Source organism: Denticeps clupeoides, chromosome 5, assembly GCF_900700375.1.
Source record: "Denticeps clupeoides chromosome 5, fDenClu1.1, whole genome shotgun sequence".
Classification (NCBI taxonomy): Eukaryota; Metazoa; Chordata; class Actinopteri; order Clupeiformes; family Denticipitidae; genus Denticeps; species Denticeps clupeoides.
The window spans coordinates 6,947,470-6,967,017 of record NC_041711.1 but is presented as its reverse complement, the minus strand read 5'-3'; the positions used below and the strand labels follow the sequence as shown (position 1 = coordinate 6,967,017).

Sequence of the window (19,548 nt, the reverse complement as noted above, 5' to 3'; positions counted from 1 at the left end):
TTGTAAGTCCAAGCTCATTTCATAGTTATTTATCCTGGGTTGTGTGAAATTGCAGTAAAAAAAAAAAAAAATCTGCGCACTAAAGTATAAGTTTACATTGTGGTGATCCTAGGTTGGAGGATGGGTGTTGATAGTGCAAAATTTACACCAATGGAAGATGGATAAGAAAAGGTCAAAGCCATGTATATGTTTAACTGGCTAAATTCAGTATGGTTCCAACAACAGGTTTTACAATAAAATATGTTAATGCATAATTCTCAATATGTTTTATTTTTCTGTGTGTGTGTGTGTGTGTTTGGGGGGCGCCAGAGGGGGTGGTTAGGACTTCTCATGGCTGCCCACTGCTCCCTCAGGGGATGGGTTAAATGCAGACCACATTTCACTGTGTGCACTGGGTGCTGTGCTGTGTCACCTTCTAGCCCTTGCATTCTTCACTTCTCACTCCTTACTCCTGATCCCTTGGTCTGTTTCTCTCTTCAGCCAACTCTTCCTCTCCATTGTCCAGATGGTTGTTCGGTTGTTGTTCTATTCTGTTACTACAGTGGTTCCTGAAGTCCCACTTTTATATGTGCCATTGTAACTTCAGTCTAGAATAGAACTTCAGTCTAGAATAAGCTGTGGTTGGCCCATTTTACCCAACTTAACTCAGCTTGTGTGTCAATTATTCTGGGACTGGTTTATTAGCAGCTGTTTTACTGTTGTTTCAGCTTTATACTGTTTCTGATTTTGGACTGTTTGGTTTCTATTCTGCTATACACACAAACACGACCCATAATTTTGGTTTAGGGTATAATGAAATGTAAGCATTTAAAAAATGCATTTACTCACAGCATATTGTGTGGTAACATTATAAAATATGTTATTCATTGGTATTGGTATGGGCTGCTTATGATATTTAGAGTTTTGTAAATGTGACTACATTTTTTTTCCAGGGATATGGTGGCTATATTGCACTGATGATGCTAAAATCAACAGACAGGATGATCAGTTGTGCAGCAGCTCAGTCTCCTATAGTTGACTGGAAACTCTATGGTGATGTCAGAGTTTCGTTCTGAGCAAATAATGGCTTCTATGTGCTAAGAAGAGAAATCAATAATCATGTCTTGTTCTCTTCCTCCAAGACTCCTTCTTCGCTGAGAGATACCTTGGCATGCCATCAAATAACGACAACAGATATCAGGTACCTTGTTTCATTTTCACTTCTCTTCAGAGATCAGTGTGAACTGACTTATGAACTGACAGAATTAACCTCTCTAAAGTTTAGATTAGTCTCTATAAGGAAACATTGGTGTGAAAAAACAAATTCATTAAATTGTATTTCATAGCCATTAATAACCATTGCTAAATTGAACAGGCAAATTACTTGAACTGTTAACATTTCAATCATCAAAATAAAAATCCGAATCAGAGGATCAGACTCAGAGGCTCTGTATCTGAAATATCTGCTCATTCACTGTGCATAATGCAGTCTGAAATCTCCACTATACAGTCCCTGAGTCTTGTCGCTTATCTATTTTGTAGAAACACCTGCTCTTAACCTGACTTTTAATTAATCAATTGGTGTTAGAAATAGCTCATATGAAAAGCTAAAACCTTACCAAATGTATTGAAATGAATTACTTTCACTGAAAAAAGATTTATCATTTGATCAAGACAGAAACGTCAAATTTTGGAAAGACAAAAATTATGTGACCCATACAGAAATTTAACAAATTTATTGCAAATAGAAAAATTTGTCAGCAAATTAAGTAGTGGTGCTGTGAGATCCAAATTTAATATCTTGTATGACTTCCATGAGCTTGATGCTCCATGCTCACATCCATGCGATTTGTCAAGGATTTGATGAAGTCATCAGGAATAGCAAAGAAAGCAGTCTTGCATGCCTCCCAGAGTTCTTCAATATTCTTTGGTTTCGTCTTCCATGAATCCTCTTTCATCTGGTGACTGGGCTGGCCAATCCTGGAGCATCTTTTGATGTGGAGCATCTTTTGTGTATGTGATGGAGCACCATCCTGCGGTTTTTCCTTCCAACAATATTTTTATCGTTTTTAAACAGGGATATAACAGGGTAAACATGTAATGTTTCAATATTAGGCTCAGGTCTTTTGGAGACCTGAAGACTCCTAAAGACTTTTTATGACTCTGTAGTGGCATCAGCCATCTTTCACGGTGTGGTCTGCTGGGGTATCAGTATCTCCGCTGGGGACAGGAAGAGGCTGAACAGGCTGATCCGGAAGGCCAGCTCTGTTCTAGGATGCCCTCTGAACCCAGTGGAGGTGGTGAGTGACAGGCTAAGCTGTCATTCCTGTTGGAAAACATCTCCCACCCCATGCAGGAAACTCTGACAGCACTGAGCACCTCCTTCAGTGGCAGGCTACTGCACCCACGATGTGGGAAGGAGAGATTCAGAAGGTCTTTTCTTCCCACCGCTGTCAGACTCTGTAACAAAGACCTCACAGCTGACCATTTACATTTACAGCATTTATCAGACGCCCTTATCCAGAGCGACTTACAATCAGTAGTTACAGGGACAGTCCCCCTGGAGCAACTTAGGGTTAAGTGTCTTGCTCAGGGACACAATGGTAGTAAGTGGGATTTGAACCCGGGTCTTCTGGTTCATAGGCGAGTGTGTTACCCATTAGGCTACTACCACCCTGACCACACATACACAGACAAACACACACACTTTGGCACATTCTGTTAAATTATTAACTGTTTAAATTGTAAATTTGTACATATATACAGATACATATTTATCTTATTTTTCGTGCTGCTATTACCTCTGTTTTTTGCTGCTATTACCTTCTGCTTCTATCCACTTTCTGCCGTGACAAGTGCAATTTCCCACTTGTGGTACTAATAAAGGTTTATCTTATCTTATCTTATCTTATCTTATTCTGTAAATTTTATAACCCCCTTATAAATCCTATAGCACCCACCCCACCACACGGTTTTTCAATTGTCTTTTGTTTAGTGCTGGCTTCTGGGCACTGATTCGACCATTTCGAGACAGAATCTGACAAACTGTACTGGTTGACACAGCGACTCCAGGTCTCGTGGAGCTCTGCTACAGTGGAAAATGGGCTGGCCTTGGATTTTCAAGCCAACAAACGGTTCTCTCGAGCAGTTGTCCTACAGGGTCAGCCTGACCTGGACTTGTCTAAAAGGTCGCCAGTCTCTTCTAATTTTTTTTCATCCTCTGTACTTGATGCTGAGACACATTGTCTGCCACATCAGCAGTGGATCTGGTCTTCAGCTTCTTGATAATCAACACTTTAGTCTCAGGGTGAATGTTAGGCATGTTTGCAGAGGTCTAGTTGCAGTTGATGTGAAGGTCTAGCGTAATGGGGTTCTTTTTATACATACTTGAGACCTAATTGATCCATTATTAGTTATAGGTGAAGCTCATATGACTACACTTATGTCTTTGCAAAAATTGACTCAATGTGCTTTACCAAGCTTTGAATATTAGAATACTTTTTGAATAGTTTCGTTTTGCACTGAAACATTATTACAAAAGCTGTTGGGAATAAAATGAGCCTTTTCTTGTAAAAAAATCTTGATTAGAAATATATTGAAGCGGCACTTGAGGTCAATTTGTACACAAGCGACAAGACTTTTGTCAGGTTATCCAATATGATAATTTTACAATGCACTGTTAAATGTAGAGAAAGTGTACCCGTTGTGGTCAGTCTAATGCTGAAGAAGTAGAGTTGTCAGATGGTGGCTTTACGCTGAAACAGAGGATGTAAAGTTTTTGTGTGAATTATACTCCTGAATATATAATCTTCTCCTCTACCTGAGCAACAGTATTTTACAAATGATTAATATGTTGGATGTTTTTGTGTAAAGAATCATTATTGTCCATAACTGTATGATTAAGGCAAATAATACTTATCCTAATAAAATAAATTATCCTAATAAAAGATCATGCTCCTTCCTGTCACACTGTCATGTCACAAATGTAGCTCTCATGTCAAAGCCACACTAGTAATGTGTGTTTAGGTGTCCAGATTTAAGTAGACAAAACAGTTTTACCTTTTGTATATTTAAACACTGGTGCATTCAATTAGACATTAATGGAGTGTTTTTCTTTTATCAAAATTATTGGTGCGGACAAACCAGCAGTCATTTGATATTGGTGGGGACAATAATTGCACAACAGCTATAATAACAATTTCAAGACTTTGCTCCTTTAATCTATTCACAAATAATATGTTGAATGATCTGTCCTCTCTCATACACTAGTTACCTAAATAACATGCATTGTGCCACTGAGGTCCTCTTGATGAAAGTACCATGCCCACACACTGCTCCCCGGGCACCTGTCATGGCTGCTTACTGCTCACCAAGGGTGATGGGTTAAATGCAGAGGACACATTTTGTTGTGTCACTGTGTGCTCTGCTGTGTTACACAATGACAATTACTTCACTTTCACTGTAATTCTACATATACAATTATACATCATGTTCATGGTTACATACGTGTGTTACCGCTATATGAATGGGTGTTTGCTGTATGTATTTAAGAGCAATTTTTTCTATACAATAATTGTACATTGATATATTGTTTTTTGATGATTTCAGCTCTCCAGTGTGCTGCCCATTTCAAAAGGACTGCAAGACATGAAGCTCCTGCTTATTCATGGCACAGCAGATGGTGAGGGATATTTTAGATGTAACACTACATGCAGGTAGATGCATGAACTCTTTTTAACCGACCTGTGTCTCTCTCAGCCAAAGTGCACTTTCAGCACTCAGCTGAGCTCATCAAGCACCTCATTCATCTTGGAGCTAACTATACCATGCAGGTGAGGGTTTTTTATACTAAATGTGTTAAAAAAGACAGGTTTTAATGTACACAGTACATGCAACATAAATTAATGTGGACACTGGATGTGTTGTCTAATAAGCTGCATGGGGCAGATAGAAAAGGTTTTAAATTCATAATACTTGACTGAATTTTTCTATTTCTTAAAGACTAGAGTTGTAGAGTTGGCAGCCATTAGAACTAGTTGGTCTTTCATTGTTTGTCTGTAATAGCCCATTTTAATCTATTTACCAATACCTATTTGTAAAATTACCCCAGATAAAGACAGAAATAGAAATAGAATACTCACCCCTCTGTTTACCTTTCATCTAGACATCAAATGTACCTTCAGCTTAAGTCAAATTTCCAATTATTGTACAGACATTTGTAAATCAACACATCAACATTTACAGTTTGGGATGTGATGTGCAGTCACACATGTTTAACATCACACATCCTGCAGTAACCCATCTTATAATGGAATTGTGACAGAACCAGTTTTTTTTTACCGGTAGAATTGTCAGTATGGACTCTTTAACCCAATTAATCTTTCCCTGATTTCTTTACTGTAGATGTACCCAGATGAGGGACACTATCTGTCAGAGAGGAGTCAGCAGCACCTGAGCCAGGCACTGGTGGGCTTCTTCCAGGAATGTCTGCATCCCTGTGTCTCAGCATTGTCTAATGAAGAGGATGAGGATGAGTGATGAAGAGAATCAGCTGAGCTTTTTTGAGACAATGACACCCAGAGCAGAAACAAATGGAGATGACAGTGTGTGTCTGTGAGAGAGAGAGTGTGTGCATACATCGGCATTTATGTATAGGAGTGCAAGTATGTCTGCATGTGTTTATTTCTGTATGTATGTGTCTGTGTGAACGTTTTCTATGTGTTTGTGTGCAAATTTGCATGTGAATTTGTACACTGTAGGATGAATGTGCACGTGTGTTGGAGTGGATGTCCAGTATTCCCTTTTCTTCATGTACACCTTCATGGTGTCCATTGGCACAGCACAACAGGCAGACAGACGACTTGGCCATGGGACTTTCCATCCGTTCCCACTATATTTCACAAGCCCACCTGGCTTCTCCATCCACGTGACATGCTGGTGCTGGGATTGCATGTTTTTTATAGCCCCATTTAACCAGCATTAACGGAAATTGTGATATTTTTTTTTATCCCAACATTGTTACAAATTGTGCTCAGTGTACTATGTACTACATGTTTTTCTCCATAATGATAGCAGTGCTGGCTTTCTTTAACAAGTGCAATTCCCTGTCCATATTCTCACTGAAAATTGATAGAAAGTTTATTCCTTAATGACAGTAATTGTGTACATTTTAAATATGTTTGTGGCAGATAATTATGTTCATTTTTTTATTGTTTTTTGGAAAATGGATCTTTGTAAAGCTTTGTGAGACATTTTGCTGTTCTTAAGACAAGAGCTTGGGTGGGCCAAATTACTATTGTATTTTAGAAATAATGCAAGATTAATTAAACAGTCCAGTGATTAGAATATTGTAATAGTTATTGTGCATATACGATGGCCATAGGGGTAAAAGAGATAAGGATGTGTAGAAGTTGCCTTTGAAAGGTCAAAGATCCACACTGTTCAGGCCCCATCCACACGACAACGACACGTCAACCAAGGAGAGCACTTTGGGTTAGTGTGGGGAGTGACAGCACCACTTACAGGTGTGGAGGGGTGTTAAAACAGCTTTTGGGGTGTTCTCTGTGTGTCTGTGTAGATGACAACATTTCAGATAATGCTTGTGTGCAGAAGAAAAGCGTTCTCGTGTGCACGGGGCCTCAGTTTACAGTTTTAAGAGGTCTCTAGATAATATTGCATAATATTATTTTTTTAGTATATACAGGTAAGTGCCCCATAGTATGCTGCAACCTTGGAACACCTATTGTTATGCAGTGGATGTCAATTCACAAATACACTATAAAAATATTCAGTTGATGTTGCATTTAATAGAAAACTTCCTCAACCAAAAAAACTCAAATAGCATTTAAACCAAACAAATGAAACACAGGGTAAACTCTAAATCTGATACAGGGACTGATACAAATATTGCAGTGTGTTTCCAAAATTGCATATTTGCATATACTACAATAAATTCGGTGTTCTTGGCAGCTCAAACCTCATCTGCCCTATCCTCACTTGCCTCAGGTCCCATCATCATCATTATTGCCTCCACTTGTCCATGCAAATCAGTCCCTGCAATACCCTGTACAACTAAATGGCATAAGGATTTACCAGTGCTTACAGCAAGGCAAATTCTACTCTATTGTAAGTTTAGCATAGATATCATATTTTCCATATACTCTACAATGATATCAGTTAATAGCTCCTCAACCTGTCGACATGACCCCCAAATTATGCAAAAGTCTTCAGAAAACCTGTGACCTCTGGTCAAGCACCTATCTGGGAAATAAATGTATGAATGACACCTAGAAGTGTGGTTCCTCCCCTCTGCAAGCCCTGCCTCATGTAAGCACTCAGTCCAACCTGCCACAATAGCTTCTCAAGTTTGAAGACTTGGTTTCCTACGGCAACCACCTAAGCAGACACAGAAACAACCGAAACGCTTCGGAAAGAATGCAGAGACTGAATCATATGCACACTGGAGCATCTGTTGCACAGCATAAAGGTTGACTCTACAGACCACACTTGACCATAAGTCAGCATTAAAGCGTTTTTATCTCTGTTGACTTGGTTGACTTTAAAACATGTGACTAACATGGATTGTACTATTTGAAAGGTTGAATAAAGGATTAAATGGCTTGCCAGATTTACTCTGTTGGAAGCCATTACCAGTTATTGGTTACTTCTTTGTTTCCCCATTTTTATATAACCTGGTTGCAGAGTCGAGGAACAATGAGTGTGTTGGAGGGAATGTGGCTTATGATGATTTTTACACTTGCTTTCATTGCTGAAAATATTTTGTTTACTGGTAATGGTAAGTCTGTTCAGTTCTTACTGTTTAACATGTATTATTTGTGGGTTAATTCATGGTTGAGAGAGTTAAACTTTCCGATGGGCTGACGTGATGTAAAAATAATAGGTAGGTGATATGTTTGGTAATAGTAAGATTTTTAAGTTTCATAGTGAGTATCTACAGCATGTTGATCTATAGGTCACACAGTGATAATAACCAGGTTTCAATACAATTACATACATACAGAAATAGACAACACATGTACAATACTGTCAAATTGGTCATATGTTTATGCAGTTATAAAAAATAAAAGTCCATCCAAGTTTTTTGATTGTTGATATCACCCATATAATCTTTATGTAATGTAGCTAGCAGAACTAAATCGTGAGCAAGGCTATACATCCATGAACCTGTAAACTGTCTCTTAAAATTTGGTTTAACCAGTTCACCTTTGCATATCCATGGAGATAATACAGTTTATTCACCTCTTTGACTTCTATTTGTGTGGGGGGTGGGGTCAAGTGATTGCAGCCTTGATGACCCAGCCTGTAAATGTGACTCTGACGTCCATCAACATGGGAGCAGTTCTTGAATGGAGACCACCACCTGCACTGGCATACAGGGCTAATCTCACTTACACAGCTGAATATGACATGTGAGACAATGTTAATTTTACCCACTCAGTCTAGAGTTCTAAATTCACCAGTTGGATGATGGGACAATACAGTTGATACTGACATTTTCTGTTTCTACATGGGGAGTAGAAATCAAGAACAATAATCTGAGTGTTTTTCATTTTGCAGAACAAGAAGTTATATAAAGTACTTCCCATCATTAAAAACACAAAGGTATTGTTTGTTTTCTCTGCATTAGGAGTCTGGGCAGGAACAGCCTGGTAGAAAAGCGTTATAAAGCAGTGTGTGTCCAAGTGAAGGCGCTGCATTGTGATTTTGGTGCACTACCCACACCATATGGAATCTACACCTTCAGAGTGAGGGCCGTGGAACCCGGAAAAGCTTTTCAATGGGCAAAGACCACTGAATTCACACCTGATGTACACAGTATGTAACCTATTAATATACAAATGTACAAATGCAAAATTGTTCTGCATGTTACATGTTAGAATGTAGAATCATGTGCAAGAAACCCCTGTAAATAAGGGAGGTAAACTAGGTCTTGTGTTTTCTCAGGTATCATCGGCCCTCCAACTGTATTTATGGTGTTAAGGCAGAGTTATCTGGAGCTGACAGTCACTGCACCCAAGTTTAAAATGTCCAGCCTCAGTCAAATCCTGGGCAAGCCACCTAAATATAAACTCACATACTGGAAAGAGGACAGTAAAATTGAGGTGAATTTCACCGACATTAAAATGTTTTTTGTAATTATGGACCCTGGAAGACAAGTGGAATGAGCAGCAACAGTGGACTGATGCATGTATGGGTGACGCATGTATGGGTGACGAGAGGAAGGACTAGGCCCTGAGGAGGATGAACTTGATTGTCAAATATGTTAGTTTACAGTTTAAAAACATTAATCTCAATCAGCTCCCTGGGTGATGGATTTAAAGTCAATGATTTTCTTTTAACATTTATAGAGACAGCCTTTTCCAGAGTACCTTACAATCAGTAGTTACAGGAACAGGAGGAGGAGCAATTGAGGGTTAAGTATCTTTCTCAGGAACACAATAGTAGTAAGTGGAGTTTGAACCTGTGACTTTGTGTTCTTCTGGTTTTACTTTTTTTTTCAACAACAAGTTGGTTCATGAGATTGACTTTAATTAGGATTTTGTTTAATACAGATATGGACAAAAGTGTATACAGTGGCAAGAAAAAGTATGTGAACCCTTTAGAATTTTCTACATATATATTTTTTTACATATATCTGTCATTCAATTCCTCATCTAAATCAATGGTAGTGACAGATACAATGTTCCTAAAGTAATTACACACAAAGATTATTAAGAACAACCATAAACATCACATAAAATATCTTTTCTGACTCCAAAAGACTTCCTATGAAGGTATTGCCACTGATGATACTTTCTGAGGATCTCCTCTGTGTTTGAGGAGAACTTCAGTAGGTGGTCAAAGATGGTGCCCAGGTATTTATACTCCTCGACTAGCTCTATTGTTTTCCAGTGGATGGAGGTGGTAACTGCTGCAGCCAGGCCCTGATGGTGAAGGTCACCACCATCTCTTTGGTTTTGCTGACGTAATGTTCCAGACGTGAAGTGTCACAAACTCCTACAGAACAGCACCATGGTTGAGAGAGGGGCCTGACAGCAGGGACAGGAGAACTGTCATCAGCGTACTTTACCAGGCGACAGTTGGGCTGTCTGACCCTGCAGTTGTCTGTGTATAAGATGAAGGGCAGGGGAGACAGCACGCAGCCTTGGGGTGATCTGGTCAAGGTGTAACAGAGGTCGGAGAGAGAGAGTGAGACTGTTGGTCAGAAAGTCCAGTATCCACAGGATTGTCTGGTTGTCGATTCTCTTTGTGGCTTTCATCACAAGAGAGTTAAGAGCCACAGGCTGAAGATCATTCAGGTCTTTGATTTTGCTTTTCTTGGGAATGGGGATGACTGTGGACTGCTTCCAGCTCCATGGAGCTCTGGATGAAAGGTCTGAAATATGGGATGTGGTGCTGCTGCCCTCTACATGGATGTGTCTGGGGCTGGAGGCTACTGTGTACCTCCAGCTCTGCCAGGCAGAAAATTCTTCTCCACTTTGTTTTTGTGTTTTAGTTTTGCTGTTTTAATTGCAAGCTTGACTTCTGTGTGGATTTCCTTCTTTGCAGATTCTGAGACAGTAAAGAAGATCATTTTGTTTTTGTTTAGGATACCCTTGAGTTCTTTGGTGAGCCAAGGTTTATTGTTAGGAAAAGTGGTGACTGTTTTGAATGGGATGATGTTGTCAACACAGAAGAAGATGTATGATGAGACTGTCTGCCTGTTTGTGAATATTGTTGGAGGAAAGCAGGTTGTCCCAGTCTGTAGATTCAAAACATCCCTGTAGAGTTTGGACGCTTTCTTCGGTCCACTGTTTGATGTTTTTAACAATCTTCTTTGCCATTTTGATGATTGGTGTGTATGCTGGTGCAAACAGGATGGTATGGTGATCAGCCAAGCCGAGAGATCTGTGTGCATCAGAGTTTGAACCATAGCATTTGTCCAGAATCTTCCCCATGCGGGTGGTGCATGTGAAGTACTGCTGAAATCCTTTCAGGGACTTATCAGAAGATCTTGGGTGAAGCCAATACATGCAAGCTATGGTCCATAAAAAATTGCAAATTCCACAGACATCCATTCTGGGATGGAAAAAAAAGGTCAGATCTAAACAAAGCAGAGACTCGAGGCAGTGCGTCTGGACAAAGCAACAGCCCAGAGTAAGCGCATCTGGAGCGGTCCGTGAGAAAGTATGAAAAAAAGGCAAAAATAAAAAAAGAAGCCTCGGTTAAAGTGCAAAGAAGGTTATGAAAGACTGTACGCACATCAAGAAATAAAATAACAAGGACAGGAACAATAATAAATACAAGCCAAGCCTCATTCACACTTGTTTCATCATCACTGGTATATTGAGAATGTTCCATTCTGTGCAGGTCAAAGAGCAGGACGTTAAAGAGGGCCATACGAGGCTCACCATATCGGATGTTAAGCTGGGCAGTCGTGTTTGTTTGCAGGCTGCAGTCATTTCTCCTGGCCAGAGGAAGAGCCTTCCCAGCCAACCTGTGTGTGCCCTACCTCCTCTGCCTGGTGAGGGATTCTCACTCTTCTTTGAGCAGAAGCCAACAAAAATGTAACATTTCTTGCATCTAAATGGTCAAAGATGTCCAGATTCTCCCCCACGTTCTTGCCTCCATTGGACTTCTCCCATTAGGGGACTTCTCCCTTTCATGCAAGTTTAACCTGCCCAGTTTAACAAGTCTTAAGATAGGCACCAAGTAATACACTGTCACATATGGCAAGAAATACACTGTCCACAGCGGCTAGCTGTCCAGATTATGCATATTCCAAAGTATGCATATTAAAGTATACCCCTCCTGGTATTGGGCTATCAAGATCATCCATGTCTGGGGGTGCTTGGTGACCAAGTGACCCACATAGCTCGGCTGAGCTCAGGTACCAATGTAATGCCACCAAACCTGACGGCCTTTGCAGGACAGACCTAGATGGACTAGATTGCAAAGTGGTTTTAGGTTCTGTATATTGTGTGTGGACAGAGATATTGTTTGAAACACAAAACTTTAAATCTCTGGTTTCACATTTACATCTCTACAGGCCTGAACCATGCTGATAGGATGTATTTATTTGCTTAACCAGAAGGACAAGTGAGCATTTCAGATAGGGATTGTCCTCCTGTTTCACAATTCCATTCCCAGATAAAATCGGGCCTCTGGTCATTTCCCTTGTTTGGGTGGATGGGTTGATCGATGTAAACATTCATCATCAAGTGCTAAAAAGCATTGGACATGGCTACGGACTAGTGACCTATCTGATCACCTACTGGATGGAAGGAGAAGAAAACCAGGTACTCACATACAGACACAAAGGGATACAAAGGAAACCCTGAAAAAGACTTTCATATACATAAAAGGACAGTGAGGTGTGTGTTTCTTCAGGTGTGGAACAGGAGCACCACTGAGCTGGGGAGTCTGAAGCTCCCGCTGCCTGCAGCGCAGCTGGAGAAACGATGCTGTGTTCAAGCACAGTTCTTTATCCAGACACAAAACATCACAGAAGATGTGAGCAACATTACGTGCATCAGAACCCCTAGCTCTTGTGAGTAAAGCAATTAGATAATCTTAATCGATTCAGTCATGGCTTGGCTTGGGAGTTGCAAATGCAATAGAATATAAAATTGTAATAGAATATAAAATGAAATGTGATTCTGTCTTTGTGCAGTGTACCACTCGTTACACCTTGAAGGATTTTTGGCACTGCTGAGCATTATGGTGATGTTGCTGTTCACTTGGTGCAGTTACCGTGGATTCAGGTTCCTCTATCCCAATGCTAGGCTACCTGAACATTTCAAACAGGTAGGATCTAAACTTGCTTCAACATTGCATTGATAAAAAAAACTAAATAGGAAGTTAGATGCTCTGATTCCTTTCATTCCGCACTTCCTGTAGAACCAAAAAATCACCTGCGTTGTCCTCACCTACTGAATGAATGATTTTGAACCAGCTTTTTCTTCTGCTTTTCAGTACATGCTGGAATCTCCGGGCATGGCACTCCCTTTGGTGTTTCAGAGCCATGAGGTGACAGAGGTACATTATGATCGCGTCAGTGCTGTACTGCAGGTGAAGCCTAAAGACGCATGCCATGGATCACAGGAACCTGAAAACGACAAGCTAGTGAGACAAAGCTATTATAACGTTTTGTCTTAAGCTCAGCCTTTGTTGAGATGAATCTGATTGCTGGTTACCAGGCTTTCTGTGTGCCTCACTGTGAGTGATGACAACATTTGTTTTTTTAAGTCATTGGTTAATATAAATGAATGCATGTTGTAAAATAAAGACCAAGATGATTTACTAAAATTTAATTTTGACATGTCCAAATACTGAATACTTATGTTTGTGTTTTTGTTGAATATATTGCTTGCACATGCAACTCTTGACTTCTGCTTCATTCATTCACTATTATTAATTTCACACCTTTATTTCTACAATGTCACCCTTGAGAAAGGATACTGACACAAGTGTACAACATGGTGAGATTTTTGAGTGAGTGATGTTGGTGGAGGATTAACCAGTACCTGCTTTAGTCAAGACCTCCTAAACCAAGACCAAGTAAAACCTAATTTATTGAGACCAAGACTTTGAAGGGCCGAAACTAATTCTAATTCAATTTTTATTTGTCACGCACACAGTCATACACAGTATAATATGCAGTGAAATGCTTTTGTGACTGCAATAGATCTCAATATTGCAAATATTGCAAGTATTGCACTTACATTTTTGTAAGTTACACTTAAGTCGCTCTGGATAAGGGCATCTGCCAAATGCCTTAAATGAAAATGTACATTTACAGCGTGTATGTTGCATCATAACATTTACATTACATTTAAGGCATTTATCAGACGCCCTTATCCAGAGCGACTTACAATCAGTAGTTACAGGGACAGTCCCCCTGGAGCAAATTAGGGTTAAGTGTTTTGCTCAGGGACACAATGGTAGTAAGTGGGATTTGAACCTGGGTCTTCTGGTTCATAGGCGAGTGTGTTTCCCACTAGGCTACTACCACCCTGACAAGTGTTTATAATTCATAAGTGTTCACACCCTTAAATGAATATGCTGTTGAAAGGAATAACTTGGGTAGGAATCAATCAGTGTTGAAGGTGAGCAAACTGAAGCCATTAGAGTTGGCCAAAAAACTTTGAGGCAGCATAAGAATGTAGGCCAAAAATGTTTTATAGGATTTGAACAAAAGGATCAAGTACTATGTGCTTGCATGTTAGGGAATAAGAAAGTGTAAATAATATGCAATAAAAGTGATCAAGGCCTAATTTCAGCAATAATTTTCACCAACAAGACTCTAAGACAAGCAAACATAAAGCAGGCGATCAACAAAATTTACACATTAAAGTGAACATATAACAATCAATTATTACATCAAATACATAACAGGCTCAGAAAAAAGAAGGTTGGTTTAAATAAGCAAGGCAATACATTTACCTCTCAGAAACATAACCAATACCTTCCAGGAACATGCTAAAATCTTTAATATAGGCTTGGCTTGATCAAGGTTAGACCCAACATCTAAATGTATATATTTTATTTCCTTTTACCTATAGATTGACCTGTATAAACTTTGCAATATATTAAAAATTGCTATTTGGGCAATGGCAGAAAATAGTGCAAAAAGAAACTGAGAGGAGGAACATTCATCTCAACATGGTTCCTCCTAACTGCAGTTGAAATCATTTAAACAGCAACATAATGTTCACCTGGCATTAAATTCCAAAAAAACTGAGGATGACAGACACACAGACCCATGGCCTTTGGCTTCATTTGCTCCACATCATCTACCGGGGTTGTGTCTGGAAGTCTCTATGGAATAAATCAAATTAAATGAGAGGTTTTAGATATATGCATATATATGTTCTGTAGTATCAGCAGGGGACTTTAACTGGTGGCGGTGGACGTTGGACATCAGAGGTTGACCTTGACCTTGTTAATCTGACATTATTAGCAATGAATTTAATTTATTTGATGTTACCTTGACATAGAATTTATTAACACAGATAGATTAGTTTTGCAGTTATACGTAAAATTGTCAGGATAGACGGCACCTGGGCACATCACCTGTGCCCAATCTGGATAGCTTTTAAAAGCCTGTGGCTCCGCCCCTCTGCAGGGACAGCATTTTCGTGGACTCTGTGTGTGAACTTGATCTGTTTCTGTTAAGGTGTGTTTAGAGTTCTGGCAATTGCCTGAACTGCGGGCTCGTTTGTGTTTTTCCCCTGTTAGGTTCCACTGTTTTCATCCACCGAGCCGCGTTTATTTGTTTCCCGAATGTCCAGTTTCTGCGCTTCCTCCCCCGGCAGCTTGCTGTCGTGACAGAATGCCATCCCTCATGCCAAAAGCGCAGAGGAAAAAAGCAGAGGAAGAGAACCGCGGAGAAAAATGCGGCCTGGGACGACACGGACAACGACTGCGAGAGCGATGGAGACGCGAGTTGGGCAGTCGGGCTGTGTGGCATGTACTTTGCTGCTCTTCCCTCCCATTCAGACGTGGAGAAGATCACCACCATCCTCATGCGTCTGACTGGGTCAACAAGGGGGTGGGGCGCAGCCCTCTGGCAGCAGGGAGAGACAGACGGAATGGGTTTTCGGGACTTCCATAATGCATTCCTGTGATATTTTGCAGTGCAACTTAATTCTTAATTACCATAGCACAAAATTGTAAGGAGCTTATAGCTACAACTGCGATGCGACAGAAGGCATTATTTTTGTTTCTTTTTACATGGTATTATCTTTCATGTAAAGCAAAACTAAAAATGCACTTTATAAAAATAAAGTTGTTTAACTGTTAACTTTTTTGTACTTCTAAGTAAAAACAGGAACCATACCTTTCACTCTGACTAATGATGTGGCCAACTGCAATTCCCCCACATTCACACGATGCAGTGCACCGAAAGGCCCCTTCATTGCTAGACTGAACATGCGCAATCCTTAATTCCAGGTGTCTGGATCTCAGGTTTAGGTCACTGAGGTCAGTCTCATTCATGATGATTAGTTGTCTGTCTGGATCAGAAGTCCACATATTTGTTGCATTTTGTCCCCTTCATTGAGCTCATTTGTAGGATTAAAGAATGTGTCTGATAGATTCAGACACTCAATCTGGTCTAAATTTGAGAAGTAAATTTGAGAAGTAGATTATGGGCTGCAGAGGTTTTCATCATGCTCACACTTTTATAGGTTTAAACTGGAAAGATTTACCTGAAACACAGACATGGCCAAAGAGGAAGGCTTAAACCACAAGAATGCAGAACATGTTCCCTCTGCAGTCGTCCCAGTCGTCTTAGTGTGTCACCAGTGTTGGGAAGGTTACTTTTAAAATGTATTCCACTACAGATTACAGAATACATGCCCCAAAATGTAGTTTGTAACGTATTCTGTGAAGTTACTCAACGTGAGTAACGTATTCTGAATACTTTGGATTACTTAATATTTTGTCATGCTTTTTACAACTACATGAATGTAACAGATAATAAAAAAAACCTGTTTTTCCTTAACCATTTCTTTATTTATAAAGCTGAAAAGTGGAAGAGTATTAGACAAATATAAAATATGCCATTGAAAAGTATTTACTGTTATGGTCACCAACATATTCCATCACATATTTAAAATAAAAAGTAGCCTTGCACAAGGAAAAAAACATTTTCAATGACCCTCTTCCTGATTAGGACAAAAAGAGGTAATATATAAAACAATTCTCAAAAATTAATAAATTTACTTTTTTGGCATTTACTGTCAATATTATTCTTCCACAAATAATTTCAAAATACTAAAGATCCTTCAATACAAATCAGATATTTTAAACATGATGTGACAATGACAAAATGCACTTTAAACCTTGCCACCAGATATCATTTTAAACACAAGACAATATATGTTTTAATGCAATCCAGCAATTACTTCATGGCCATTTAACAAAGGCATGCCACAAGAACCATCTAAGGTGTCAGTGCTGAACTATTTGGTTGAAAAACTTAAATCCCCCCCAAAAAATGGGCTAACAATTGCCATAAACATATGAGGTGCTGCTTTTCTAATGCGTGCAAAAAATAATGAGGTTACAAGCCTTATCAGTGAACAATACCAAGATATTTATTAAAAAAATGATTATAAAAATGGTTGAATTAATTATTCCTCGCACTCATACTGTACTTGGGAGACAATGGAACATTTAGCGGAATTGTCGTCCTGGTGGCAGCAGGCGCACGCGTATCTCGGGGCTGCGCGGGCGCGGATCAGACCAGGGACGGATTATGGGTCGTGTAGGCCTCTGGGCAAAATGTTCGCGAGCCCCCCCCCCCCCCCCCCCCCCCCCCCCTCTGGAATGGCTAGTTGTTACGTCACCATGCCACTTGTGGGTCCAAACTAGTGCGGTGTACCGTGTTGTAAAACCAGAATGATGTTGACAAAATCTTTTTACCTCGGAAAAAGTGAAAAGAAGGTGGCTTAAGTTGATACAGTAAGTTGGATCTCAAATTATAATCAGTACAGCCTAATGCCATTACCTCACGTTAATGTTAGCACCAGGTTACCCATCTCTGTTTATAGAGACAGGTAGCAACGTAGCACAACCAGATTGTACATTATTTGAATGTCACACAATTCATGCTCTAAATCAAAGCACTTTTGCTAATCATCCCATTTATATTCAGCAGCCTGGTTATTACCATGGGAAAAGATAGGTCTCTCCCCATGATTTACGCATTGCAAGTTCTCCAATGTGAAAAAAATTTGCGTTGCAAATTGTTTTGGGCTAGGGGCCCCATGGGCCCCCTGCACCCCAAGGGCCCCTGGGCAGCGGGGCCCTTGGGGATCAGACCGCCGTGTAATCCATTTATTTCAACAAAGTAACTGTATTCTGATTATCACTCATTTAAATTGTAACTGTAACGAAATACAGCTACTTGTATTTTGAATTCTAAATACGTAACTTTGGTACATGTATTTTGTTGCTCCCCAACACTGTGTGTCACTAACATTCTCTTCAATGTATGTAAGCAATTCGGGAGACCGCCTATCTTCTAACAGTATGAGAAAAGAAACCATGGTGACATCCAGCAATCATGCTTACGTTCACCAAGCACCTCCCACTGTCTGTACAGTTCAACTGATTTTAGATCAGAGACTGCAAGAACCATCACAATGTGAGCGCTAACACTGACCTGAAGTGTTATTGCCAAAACTCCACAAATACACTGACTGCTTTCCACAATGTCCCATGAGTTGCATATAAAATGAATGGCATTCACAAATTAAACTTGATCTGGATATATGCAGACCATGCTGTACAAACACAAATTTGCATTACTTTTTCAGAGATGTTCAAATGCTTTTTCATTGGAATTCAGATTCAAAACAATACATAAAGATTCAGTTTGAACAGTTTTTGATTTAGCTTTCTTGACAAATCTTAGTGAACTTCTCAATGAGCTGGTTAAAGGCTCAGGTAAGGATAAGCATATAATCAACATGGTCAGTTCTGTGAATGCATTTAAAAGCTACAACTGTGGTCTGATTGGCTGCAACACTGTAACCTGCATAAACTTTTCTCACATGCAGGCAGAACTTTATCAGGGCAAAGACTTAGGAAAATTAGCTGCCACTGAGGTTCCACTGAACAAAGCACTGTCCCCACATACTGCTCCCAACAGCTAACTAAGGATAATGGGTTAAAAGCAGAGGACACATTTCATTGTGTCACCGTGTGGTTAGCTGTGTTTCACAATGAATGTTCATCTGTATTCTCTTATATGAAAATCATTGATTCAAAGCACAGATCCAGAATAACAGATGAGCATGTAGTGCCTTGTCGATGACTTACAACAAGCTTTTACTGCCCTGAGGATGAGAAACTAGCTGCATCTTCCCATTGTCAGCGGTATGTTATTGTTGGCTGCCTTTGTGTCTCTGTCCCAACATGCATGCTATCTCCCACATACCTAGAACAGGTTTTTGCTGTTGCTGTGAGAGAGAGTGTGAGCAATAGATGATTAGCAGGAAATGGTGAATAATCAGCAGCCCCTATCTGAACAAGTAGCTGCGTGGGTGTGACACAGCCCTTAAACCCTCAGTAGCACTTGGTGGTTGAGTTTTGAGAGAAAGATGTGACCTTGCTACCAGCAGGTGCAGTTTTCTGGCCTTCAAACATAGATGCAATCAGAACTTTCACATGCACAGACACCAACCTCCAATTATCTTCATCTGTTTAAATTACACTGTAGCATGGGCTTCCTGGCAGCTGATGTATTGTGGAGATGTTTTTAATGTTGTTGAATTAAACATGATAAATTGTGTATATGCAGTTTTCATAGCAGCATCAAGCAGTGTTTAGCATCAAGCGTCCCTGGAAGTTTGTGTTTACCTGTGGGGAATAACCAATTTCTCCAGCACCAGGGGATTCTGTAGGGAGAGGTGAGTTCAAGAGAACTTGAAACGACTGTTAACTGAGCACTGGCCCACCTTCTAAACTGAATCAGCTGTCATCTGTTAAAAATATGGTAGTGAACAGTGGAAGTATATTCGGAGAAAAATCATTTTAAAAAATCAGACGGAAAATTTT

The 19,548-nt window shown here is 39.9% G+C and overlaps 2 protein-coding genes across 4 annotated transcripts in view; both read left to right on the top strand.

Annotated features, from left to right (window-relative positions):
* LOC114790508 (inactive dipeptidyl peptidase 10-like) overlaps positions 1 to 7,610 on the top strand; it is a 71,427-nt gene extending 63,817 nt beyond the window's left edge. For both annotated transcript variants that reach the window (XM_028980638.1, XM_028980639.1), the window contains exons 22-26: positions 933 to 1,032; positions 1,122 to 1,180; positions 4,588 to 4,660; positions 4,738 to 4,811; positions 5,383 to 7,610. In XM_028980638.1, the coding sequence (XP_028836471.1) occupies positions 933 to 1,032; positions 1,122 to 1,180; positions 4,588 to 4,660; positions 4,738 to 4,811; positions 5,383 to 5,517 (441 nt within the window). In that variant the 3' untranslated portion in view covers positions 5,518 to 7,610. The remainder of the gene's footprint in view (positions 1 to 932; positions 1,033 to 1,121; positions 1,181 to 4,587; positions 4,661 to 4,737; positions 4,812 to 5,382) is intronic.
* Positions 7,564 to 13,635, top strand: LOC114790515 (uncharacterized). Of its 2 annotated transcripts, XM_028980652.1 has the most exons (9): positions 7,564 to 7,774; positions 8,276 to 8,408; positions 8,627 to 8,814; positions 8,944 to 9,101; positions 11,350 to 11,503; positions 12,130 to 12,278; positions 12,370 to 12,529; positions 12,653 to 12,786; positions 12,955 to 13,635. In XM_028980652.1, exons 1-9 carry the CDS (start codon positions 7,594 to 7,596, stop codon positions 13,135 to 13,137), a joined length of 1,440 nt encoding a protein of 479 aa, XP_028836485.1. In that variant the 5' UTR covers positions 7,564 to 7,593; the 3' UTR covers positions 13,138 to 13,635. The 2 variants fall into 2 exon arrangements, with proteins under 2 accessions (XP_028836485.1, XP_028836486.1); XM_028980653.1 differs by having other exon boundaries at positions 7,770 to 8,408; positions 12,955 to 13,634.
* Positions 13,636 to 19,548: the final 5,913 nt, after the last annotated feature.

Bases quoted from the DNA above. Each gene is read 5' to 3' on its own strand.
- LOC114790515 (XM_028980652.1), top strand. From the start codon at position 7,594: ATGGCTTGCCAGATTTACTCTGTTGGAAGCCATTACCAGTTATTGGTT. The intron at 8,409-8,626 runs GTGAGACAATGT...TCTCTGCATTAG, and splicing joins TACACAGCTGAATATGACAT to GAGTCTGGGCAGGAACAGCC. The intron at 12,530-12,652 runs GTGAGTAAAGCA...GTCTTTGTGCAG, and splicing joins CATCAGAACCCCTAGCTCTT to TGTACCACTCGTTACACCTT.